The sequence below is a fragment of the Rutidosis leptorrhynchoides genome, chromosome 9 (genome assembly GCF_046630445.1).
Source record: "Rutidosis leptorrhynchoides isolate AG116_Rl617_1_P2 chromosome 9, CSIRO_AGI_Rlap_v1, whole genome shotgun sequence".
Lineage (NCBI taxonomy): Eukaryota > Viridiplantae > Streptophyta > Magnoliopsida > Asterales > Asteraceae > Rutidosis > Rutidosis leptorrhynchoides.
The window spans coordinates 373,512,423-373,524,442 of NC_092341.1; the positions used below are offsets into that span (position 1 = coordinate 373,512,423).

The 12,020-nt window shown below is 30.7% G+C and overlaps 1 protein-coding gene across 1 annotated transcript; it reads left to right on the plus strand.

Moving 5' to 3' along the window:
* Positions 1–711: 711 nt before the first annotated feature.
* Positions 712–8,538, plus strand: LOC139869334 (WAT1-related protein At5g64700). Its single transcript, XM_071857646.1, has 7 exons — positions 712–884; positions 987–1,049; positions 1,553–1,669; positions 1,912–2,179; positions 5,232–5,390; positions 6,503–6,654; positions 8,418–8,538. Exons 1-7 carry the CDS (start codon positions 712–714, stop codon positions 8,536–8,538), a joined length of 1,053 nt encoding a protein of 350 aa, XP_071713747.1.
* Positions 8,539–12,020: the final 3,482 nt, after the last annotated feature.

The window sequence follows — 12,020 nt, forward strand, 5'->3', positions numbered from 1 at the left end:
AGTATTTTTTTAATTTAAAATTACTTTGTAAAAGACGGACTCTATCACGAGCTCTTTCTCCTCTTTCATACAGAATCATCATGTAACGATTTGATTTTATTTATGTTTTCATGTTTCTAATTATACTCTACCCATTTAATTGATAACATCTGAAATTTTCATCAATATTAACGATTTTAAGAACTAATGTTTACAATTTTTGTCCAACGAACGGGCTCATAAAACTAGTGTGTGTGTGTATATATATATATATATATATATATATATATATATATATATATATATATATATATATATATATATATATATATATATATATATTATTTCAACTTATATAAAACTCTCCATACATTCATTGCGTATGTAAGTGTACTTTAGTTGGTTTCACAAGAAAAGAAGTTTGTCAAAACTTATGCAAATTAAATAATTTAAGCACTATAACCAGTTTTATATTTATATATTTTAAAAAGAATATAATCTTGACGCTATTTATATAGTACTAACACACACTCTTCCTTAATTAATGTGTCATTAGTAATTTCACCTTTAATAGTGCAACTTTTTGTTGCCCTGTAACTTCGCATCAGCATCATGTTTATTCTACACATACAGATGAAAGATGTATCCATCTATCTATATATAGATGAAATGTGATCGAGGAAACTTAAATAATTAATTAAGTTAAGATTGTGACAGGTGGAATAAATTAAAATGGGCGAAAAGAAGTGTTACTTGAGTGTTGTTGTGATACAATTAATATATACAGGCATGTTTTTGGTATCAAAGGCAGTTTTCGATGGCGGTATGAATACATACATCTTTGTCTTCTATAGACAAGCTGCTGGCACTCTCTTTTTAGTTCCTTTTGCTTTCTTTGTTGAAAGGTGGACTACTTATAAGTTTATTGTATATGTATATGTTCTTGATGTCTTTGAATATATGGCTTATATATGATTAATTAATAATTAATTGTTTGTTTGTTTCAGAAAAGACTCACCGCCTCTATCTTTCCTCACTTTCTGCAAGATTTTTGGGCTCTCTCTACTTGGGTATGATTAATTTGTGACTTCAAGTATATATCTTTGTTAATTGAAAAAAAAAAACATACGATTAGTAATTAAACCGACCTAATGAATTAATTACTCCGTAAGTAAAAACTAAAAGTAGTGGCTTATCTGTATGCATGGATTTTGCTGTCAACTAAATTAACAAGATTTTTAATTCCTTGTTAGATCTAATCATAAAATATTTTGTTGTTTTTAAAATTTTCAGGTTATTCACAGTAATTTCTTATTTGTACTTTTACAACTAGAATTTGATTTGATAATGTACTTTCTGGATGTTTTGAGTAAAATTAAATGGATGTTGAAGTAGGTACGTACCAATGGTTCATGTAGATATATATGGCTTAAGTATATATAGTTTATAAACTGATTCCTTTTTTTGGGTAAGTATACTATACCACTAATTCCTTGATCATATACTATACGACTAAGCTAGAGAGTATATATTGATCATATGAATGGTGTAAATTAATTTAATTTAATTACAGGATTACAACAAGCTTAAATATTCATGGAATAGCCCTCAAATATACATCTGCGAGTTTAGCTGCTGCAGCTTCAAATTGCCTTCCTGCCCTAACATTTTTTATGGCTTTCCTATTAAGGTACGTACTCCAATTTACTACTACGGAGTATTTATTAAGTACTACACTAATTAATCAGCTTCATCGATCTGCAGCTGTTTCTTATTTCGATCTGCATGTCTAAAAATATATACTCCGTATTTGAAAACAAATTAACTTTTCCATGCCACATATTCTTGTACATTCGCCAAGTTCTGCTTCGTCGATCAAGTTGATTCTAAATTAAGTTCAAGCGTTAATTAATTAGTTATATATGATAATAGGATGGAAAGTGTAAATGTACGTAGAAGCTCGGGTGTAGCAAAGATTAGTGGGATAGTGGTGTGCATGGCGGGTGCAGCCACAATGGCTTTTTATCGAGGACCAGAAATGCGTCTATTGTTGCACCATCATCTTTTATCACCAACAACAAACACGTCCCATCCTCATGATGATCATCAAGCTTCTTCAACTTCAAGTACCACTTGGATCCTGGGGGTCTTCCTTTTGCTCTTTAGCATCACTTGTTGGAGTATTTGGATTGTTCTACAGGTACATATATTACTTTCAATCCACACCTTAATTTTAATATTAATAATGTTAATGCAATTAAAAATAAATTAAAGGTGATTTTTGCTTTTTAAAGTAAAGTTAGCACTTATGAGAACATTTAAAGCAAGATGAGTTAAATTACAGTTATATAATAATATAAATTAAAATTATTACTATTAAGATTAAAATATAATTCAATATTTTTGCGAATCTAAATTTGTCTGGAAAAAGTATTTGATGCGTTATTTTAATAATAACTAGTTTATAACTCGTATTTATGCGAATTTATATATATTAGTGTCATAATGCTCGTATTATATATGAGTTAATATTATTAGTTACGATATTTTGTTATATTGATGATGGTGTTCGATCAATGATGGTGAAAATCAAAGTTATAGAGTAATATAAAGGTTGTAATTCAAGCTTTTGATAAATGTAATAATAAGTCTGAAATATATATATATATATATATATATATATATATATATATATATATATATATATATATATATATATATATATATATAGTCATAATCAAGAGGGAAACACTTTTTTGGGAGGGGGAACCAAATTTTTTTTTTTTTCGTTTTTTGAAATAACTTTGTTCACGAACATTATAGATTAGATGAAAATATGAACATTTAAAAAAGACACTTTGTTATGAATGTCATTATTTTGGCGGGAAAACGCTCGAAGAAAAAAATAAAAACATTCAATGCATTGAATGTTTTGCTGCTGAGTTTATTTGCATCGTTTTGTTTTCATCTTGTGTGAAGTGTTTTTTTCGAATTTAAACCCGAAAACCCTAAACTCTAAACCCTAAACCTTAAACTCTAAACCGTTCGTATTAAAATATTCAATCTAAACCCTAATTTCTAAACCCTAAACCCTAATTTCTAAACCCTAAACCCTAATTTCTAAACCCAAAACCGTAATTTCTAAACCCTAATAGCTAACCCCCTAATTTCTAAACCCTAATTTCTAACCCTTTAAAAAAAACTCAGCAGCAAAACATTCAGTGCATTGAATGTTTTTAATTATTTTCTTCGAACGTTTTCCCGTCAAAATAGTGACATTCATCACAAAGTGTCTTTTTTAAATATTCATATTTTCATCTAATCTATAATGTTCGTGAATAAAGTTTTTTCAAAAAACGAAAAAAATTACTTCCCCCCAAAAAAGTGCTTCCCTCTTGATTAAATCTATATATATATAGGATCAAGAGGGAAGTAACCAATCGGGGGGAAGCGGGAGAAGCAAAAAAAAAATTTCGTTTTTTGAAAAAACTTTGTATACGAACATTATAGATGAGATAAAAATATGAACATTTAGTAGGGACACTTTGTGATAAATATTTTTATTATGGCGGGAAAACGCTCGAAGAAGTAATATATAACAAATATCGTGTTTTTCGAGCGTATGTTGAGGTTTTAGCTATTGGGGTTTAGATATTAGGGTTTAGATATTAGGGTTTATAGGGTTTAGATATTATGGTTTAGAAATTTATGGTTTAGGGTTTAGATTTAGGGTTTAGATTTAGGATTTAGATTGAGTTTTTAACACGAACGGTTTAGAGTTTAGTGTTTAGGGTTTGGTGTTTTGGGTTTATGGAATAAACCCAACACACCAAACCCTAAACAATAAACCCTAAACCCTAAAATCTAAATCGGGCGTAATTTTACTTCACAAAACATGAAGAAAAAAAACGTTTATATTCTTCACGAACAATATTATCTTGAATGTTATTTTTGTCGATCGTTTTTCCGCCTAAATAATAACATTCATTACGAAGTGTCTCTTTTAAATGTTCATATTTTCGTGTGATCTTGATGCCGGAAAAAAAAATTCCAAAAAAAAACGAAAAAAATTTTTTGCTTCCCCCGCTTCCCCCCGATTGGTTACTTCCCCATTGATCCTGCCCCTATATATATATATATATATATATATATATATATATATATATATATATATATATATATATATATATAAAATAGGTGACGATCCAGAGAGAATCAAAAGTATGAGAGAACTCACACACTGAGCTCAATCCGTATGCAGATTGATCTCAATCTGTGAGTTCTATGGATTTTCTCACACTCTTAGTTCTTTCTGGTATATGTATATATATATATGTGTGTGTGTGTGTGTGTGTGTGTGTGTGTGTGTGTGTCTGTGTGTCTGTGTATGTGTGTGTGTGTGTGTGTTCAAACGACTTGTTCATCTCGATTCGTTGTATTTCATGATATTTTAGATCAACTTGCTTCACAACAAATGCTAATCGAAGCACTACGAATCTGTTCCAAGTCTCAATTTGAAGTAATTCGTGAATTTAGATTTTGATATTACCTCAATTTTAAAAAATTTGAACACTCAATCCTTTTCTTGCGCAAAAATTAAATTGAAATCCTTTTCAGGCTTACACAAGTTGGGGTTACCTTGATTGTCAAATTTGGTAACTTATATTACCTTTTTGGGCCATTTGCCCTTAGGGTTTAGATATTAGGGTTTAGAAATTTAGAGTTTAGGGTTTAGATTTAGAATTTAGATTCAGTTTTTAACACGATCGGTTTAGAGTTTAGGGTTTAAGGTTTTTAGTTTTGGGTTTAGGGACTAAACCCAAAACACTAAACCCTACATTCTAAGTCGGGCTAAATTTTACTTCACAAAACATGGAAAAAAAACGTTAACATTCTTCCCGATCAATATTATCTTGAATGTTATTCTTTTCGATCGTTTTCCTGCATAAATAATAACATTCATCACGAAGTGTCTTTTTAAATGTTCCCATATTTTCGTATGATCTTGATGCCTTAAAAAATAAAAACGAAAAAAAAAAAATTTGCTTCTCCCGCTTCCCCCCGATTGGTTACTTCCCCATTGATTCTGCCTTATATATATATATATATATATATATATATATATATATATATATATATATATATATATATATATATATATATATATATATATATATATAATAATAATAAAATTTATAAATAATAAATAAAGAAGAAAGATATTGAATTGAACTGAAGCTGCATGCATGCAGGCAAGAGTGTTGAAAAGCTATCCTTCAAAGCTAAGTTTCACGGCTCTTCAGTGCTTGTTGAGTTCGTTGCAGTCTTTTGTTGTTGCCATTATCATGGAAAGGGAAGCTTATCAATGGAAGCTTGGTTTGAATATTAGACTTTTGGCTGTCGCTTATTGTGTGAGCATACGTATTTTTCAAATATATAATTATTATAATAATTGAGATCTAAGATATACGGAGTAATATTTAAATTTATGATCCAATTAAGCATGCATGGCAATTATACTACAACCAACACTTTTTGAATGGTTTTTTCGACGCTTAAAAATGTGAATATAAGTTATAAATGAGGAAGAATATAATGAAAAAAGTTTAAAGCATGAAAAATACAGTGCTAAAAATTTTAAGTTATTAACTTTTTGACACTTTTAACTGTTATTAGTTTTTTTTTACGCTTTTAGTTGTCAAAACTTTGTAACCACTGATGGAGCCAGAAAAATTTATCACCGGGGTGAATTTTTTTTTTTTTAAGACACAAGGATTTTTATTTGCAAAATTTGGGAGTTTTTGGCAAAATATATAGTTTTTTAAACAAAATTTGGAGTTTTTTGGACAAAATATGAAGGTCTTGGAGCAAAATATAGAGGTTTTGGAGTAAAATATGGAGGTTTTGAAGCAAAATATGAATGTTTTGGGAGAGAAAAAATCCAGCGGGACAAAAACAAAAAATCGAAAAAAATTGCACTAAAAATTGGAAATCCACTGGGGCAGGCGCCCCATCCTGTCCCTTCATAAGTTCGCCCCTGTTTGTGACACGTACTTATAAGACCACCATTATCGCGCCTGTGTTGAGTCATGTGTTGGGCCAACACGCCACCCAGCACATGGTAATGGGGCGTGTTGGCTCATGTGTTGGTGGTGTGCATCAGGTGAGCACAGACAAACTAGCTCATGTGCTGCATTTTTCCCCATTTTTTAATTAGTTTTTATCCCGCTTTTCACCCAACTTTCAATCAGATTTTAACACATCACCCAACACGCCACTTAACACTCCATCCCATTACACAGCAGTCTAGCAGCACGTTCATCAAGTACCTCACCTCCACCCAGCAATACGCCAACACGCCCCTTCAGGGATAAAGATGATCTAAGTGTACATAAACATGTCAAGTATTCACTCTTTAAAGCTTAAAAAATAATGAAAAAGCTAAAAATAAAACTTGTTTTTGTTTGTAGTGGAATGTTTGCTGTGATATAATATATTGATGAAATATTACGTACGTACGTAGGGTTTTGTGGTGACTGGGTTAGCATTTTATTTGCAAACTTGGGTGATTCAGAAGAAGGGCCCAGTATTTCTGGGCTTGTCTACTCCTTTGGCTTTCATATTTACTACGGTCTCCGCAGCATTACTACTAGGCGAAATTCTCTCTTTAGGAAGGTATGTACCTAATCAACGTAATTAATACATTCCTCTGTTTTCTTACTAATTTTTGTAAGGAAATTTATACTCCGTGCAGTGAATCCATACACCTCATTACAAATATAAACATGATTTTCTTAATTTAAAATATATATATATATATAGTGGTAGGATCAAGAGGGAAGTAACCATTCGGGGGGAAGCGATGGGAAAGCAAAAAACTTTTTTTTTTGTTTTTTTGAAAAAAATTTGTTCACGAACATTATAGATGAGATGAAAATATGAACATTTAGTAGAGACACTTTGTGATAAATGTTTTTATTTTGGCGGGAAAACGCTCGAAGAAGTAATATATAACAATTATCGTGTTTTTCGAGCGTATTTTGAGGTTTTAGCTATTGGGGTTTAGATATTAGGGTTTATAGGGTTTAGATATTAGGGTTTAGAAATTTAGGGTTTAGGGTTTAGATTTAGGGTTTAGATTTAGGATTTAGATTGAGTTTTTAACACGAACGGTTTAGAGTTTAGGGTTTAGGGTTTGGTGTTTTAGGTTTACGGAATAAACCCAAAACACCAAACCCTAAACCTTAAACCCTAAACCCTAAACCCTAAACTCTAAATCGGGCTAAATTTTACTTCACAAAACATGGAAAAAAAAACGTTCATATTCTTCACGAACAATATTATCTTGAATGTTATTTTTGTCGATCGTTTTCCCGCCTAAATAATAACATTCATTACGAAGTGTCTCTTCTAAATGTTCATATTTTCGTGTGATCTTGATGCCGGAAAAAAAAAATTCAAAAAAACAAAAAATAAATAAATTTGCTTCCCCCCGATTGGTTACTTCCCCATTGATCCTGCCCCTATATATATTTAAAATATATATGTGTGGAATTTTAGCTTTTAGGTAATTTTGTATTCTTTATAATTTGTGGAATTTTTTTGGATGGATAGTGCACATTTGAAGTCAATTTGCAAAATCAGTATCTTTAAAAAAAATTAAACCAAGTATACATATTAAGTAATCCAAATACTCCTTTCATCCAAGAATTATTGTCTGAATTAACTTTTTATTGAATTTATAATATTTTTATGAGTTATCTATTATGCCTTTAGTCGAATGAGTTATTTAGGTAAAAAAAATTATTAGAAAGAGTAATTAGTAGTAAATTTTTTTGAACCCACCTTTGTGGTCCAGTAGTTCACCCCAATGCTTAGGTATTGGAAGGGGAAACGTCTCGAGTTCGAGTCTCATTTCCTTAAAAGTACCCGTGGAATTTATTCCGATAAGCCGGGTTGTCCCATTGGAGGTTTTACCGACCATATTCAGGATCCAGCTCCGACCGTCTGCCTCTCGGGATGGTTTAAGTTTCGGATCCCTGTAATATGGTTCGGGTTTCCGCCCGAAAGCGCGTGTATGCGTGGCAGATGAGAATATTCATTGCCAACTATTGCCTTTAAAAAAATTAGTAAATTTGTTTTCTATATTAAATATAACATTTCTAATTATAAAAAGAGTTTAATTGAAAATTAAGTGAGTTTTCCTTTGTTATTTTAAAGTAAGAGACAATATTTTAAGGATAAATCAAAATAGAAAGATAGATATGTTTTTGGAACGGGTGAATTAGTTGATTTTACAATAATTTTATTTATTTTTTTCTTTTAAAAAAAAAATGTTGCTTTTACATGGTGGGCTTCAAATTTGCACTATCCATCCAAAAAATCGTAATTTGTGTAACTTATATAATAATTTGTCGTGCTTTTGTATTGTTTATCAGTATTATTGGTGGAATCTTGTTGATTGGAGGGCTTTACTTTGTTTTATGGGGCAAAAGCAAAGAAGAAGAGATAGGAAGCTCAAACTTAAAGACAACACCTCCACCAACAATTCAAGCCTAGAAACATTTATAATTGTGTCAAATATATATATATATATATATATATATATATATATATATCATCGTGGTGACGTATGAATTCTGATGTTCGAGGTTTACCTGCTATTGAGGAGTTAATGTGTTCGTTCACATGGAATTTCTCGTTACTAATATAAAAACTTTATTACACCTAACTTATTGTAACATACATAGTTTACGTTCATGCATACTCAATTTCCATTGTAAGTTATGTGATTTTGTTGTACTTTACCGGCAAACTAATTAATCGTTTTTCGTGGCTACGTGCGGGTCATATATATTCTCTCAATTTTTCTTCTTTTTTCACTAGAGTTTAAGCTACTCAATGGCTATATACTTTATATTTTGTTCCAATGTAGACTATATATCAAGAAAAATACTATTGTATGTTATGTACTTTGAAAAAGTGTGCTAATTTAAACAAAAGGTGACCAGTTACCTGCTGGGCCGGTTAAACTGATGATGTGTCATTTTTTAAAATTAAAAAATTACACTTACAGTCCCTGTGGTTTGTTCCTTTTGTATGTGCAGTCCCTAAAGTTAACGGGTGTTATAAAGTTCCGTTAAATCGAATCAGATACCAAGCATCTCACATAAAATTCAAGTTTGATATTCAATGATTCAAACAACAAATTGATTACTAAAACATTATCATCATCAGAAACTAAAGCTTCATTACTCATCATTCTTAATCAACAACATATTCGATGATCTTCATCTCGTGTTCATTATAACCGAAAGTGTTAATATGTTTTGGCCTCTAGATCATTCGACAATAATTTGAGGAAATGTAAAAATTTGGAATCGTTTTAATCCATCTCGTGAAGCTATATGTGAAATCTCAGATCTTAACTCGTCAAATCGAGCTCAAATTGTTCAAGACAAACTTCATGAACTTTCGGTCAACAAATCAATTCGAGAAATCTGGATGTGTTCAAGTTAACCTGAGGATCCACGATTTTTCACTATATGATTTTGAGAAGATTCTCTGTTAGACTCGTTAACTGAAATGGATTAAATCATAATTTTGATCTTCAAGCTTTTTATGAAGAACACGTCTTTGATCTGCAGTTAAATTTGAATTTCATGATGTTATGGATGAAGATTGTTACTAAAACACGTTAATCGGTGCCTTATAGGAGTGAATCTTAATTATCTATAACGGAAAAAATTAACAACGTTAGCATGTATATCAAATATCATATTTATCATGTTAGCAAGTTAAGTTGGTTTACATTAGCACACTTTTTTAAAGTACATAGCCTATAATTAGGGGTGTTCAAAACCGGATATCTGGTAAATTTTGAATATCCGAAAATTCGGATAGTGAATTTAGCCATCCGATAGAAGACGGGTGTGGACTGTTATTGAAAAAAAGAAAGAAATGATGGTTTTGATGGTAGGTTCATAGCCTACGACCGCATATTTGTGTTTTTTTCTTTCGAATAAAACAAAATATCTAATTACTTAATGGCTGGTAAGTAGAAGCGTCAAACACTTGAATTAAAAATAGAAATGCATATATAGAAAAACTAGGTGGAAGGTAATGATTATAAAAGAAAGAGGATGTTACAGCCGAAAGTAAATTGACGGCATGAGCCACATGGTGATGACAAGAGGTGGCTCTTGTCCAAACGGATCATCATTTATCGTATTCCAAGTGCTAATCTTGTGAGGGTATACGAATTTCAAATGAGGTGGAGACTCCTCATGTGGTTCCACTATATCAATCTCCTCACCCTCAACGATCTTTGACGACTCGATCACTTCAACTTCAATAGTTAAAACCTCATCATTATCACATCCATACCCAAGCGGACTATTACTGTGATGACCCGAAAATTTCTGACCAAATTTAAACTTAATCTTTGTATGATTAACATTTCCGACACGATAAGCAAAGTCTGTAAAACTGAATCTCAAAATTTTTGAACTACTTTTATATATTTAAATACCCTTCGGTTATTTTCGACGATTCGCAAACAATTATATGTAAATAGATACATATATACTATAACTTGAAAAGGTAACAATGTATTAATTATTTGATACCGTACATTAAACTTATTGGTTTAAATATCTATTTGAATATATATGATAAGTTGAAATATTTATTATTAAAATTTATTTATAAATAACTTCCAATGTGTATTTAAAAACTGATTTATGTATAGTATTAAAAAGATATATACATATATATAATTTCAAGTTATTTAGTAAACGATAGTAACATTTTCAAATTGCTACAGTACCCAAAATGCTACAGTGTTTTCGAAAATCACTATTTGCTACAGTGAAATTGACTTTGCTACAGTGAATTACTACAGTAAAAATTGACTTCGCTACAGTAAATTTGCTACAGTGGTATAGTTTATAGATGATTTAAGACTATATTTTGACAAAGGTACGATTCACGAAACGTAAAGTACAAGTTTTCTCAGTATACGATAGGACATTCGAAAAATCGAAACCGGGACATAAGTCGAGTGACGACGTACGACTTATCGGAACGAAAATTACAAGTCAACTATGCACGTGAATATAATATATTATATATATAATTAATATATATTATATATAATATATATTATTTTTAAAATATGTCGACAAGCTTGATGACAAACAATATGTGAGCTGGAAGGGGAGGCCATGCGATCGCATGGCCACAGGCCTTCAAACCCATGCGATCGCATGGCAGTGTTTGTCAGGCCACATCTATAAATTCCAGTGTTTTCGCTCGATTAAAATCACACACATACACAAATATATATACTCCGTAATATTATTTATTTATTATTTATTATTATTATTATTATTATTATTATTATTATTATTATTATTATTATTATTATTATATTATTATTATTATTATTATTATTATTATTATTATTAATAAGATTATTATTAATCGTATTATTTTTTTATTATTAGTGTTATTATTTTTGCGATACAAAAATAATAATGTACATAAAATATTACGACAGAGTGCTGTCCAAGTAATTTTTAAAACGAGTTTCCGAGCGAGCTAGAGTTAAGGAAAATATGGGTTATTGCCAGGGAAATTATGGGTAATGTTCGGGGGTATTTTTGTGAATCAAACCTCGTGTTTATCATCTCCGATGCGTCTACGTGCTTTCCTGATATATTGTATATCAATATTAAACTGTGAGTTACATTTGCTCCCTTTTTAATTGCTTTTGCAATATACATTTTTGGGCTGAGAATACATGCAATTTATTTTAAACGCAATGGATACAAGTACATACTTAATTCTACACTAAGTTTAAACCGAAAATCCCTTAGCTTTGGTAACTAGTAACTGCCAGTACATAGGATGTGGACTGGTGGGCGCGAATAATAGTATATGGATCCATAAGGCTTAACATCCCCGTCCGAGCTAGAGCGCTAGCCTTTTAACGGACGTGTGTTATTTGAGTTTAGGACACGTTGGTTTGCGTGTATTAA

What these genes read in the sequence shown, in the direction of transcription:
- LOC139869334 (XM_071857646.1), top strand. Translation starts at nt 712, where the DNA reads ATGGGCGAAAAGAAGTGTTACTTGAGTGTTGTTGTGATACAATTAATA. An exon ending in TTTATGGCTTTCCTATTAAG is followed by an intron (nt 1,670 to 1,911) that starts GTACGTACTCCA and finishes ATATGATAATAG; the next exon opens with GATGGAAAGTGTAAATGTAC. An exon ending in GTATTTGGATTGTTCTACAG is followed by an intron (nt 2,180 to 5,231) that starts GTACATATATTA and finishes GCATGCATGCAG; the next exon opens with GCAAGAGTGTTGAAAAGCTA.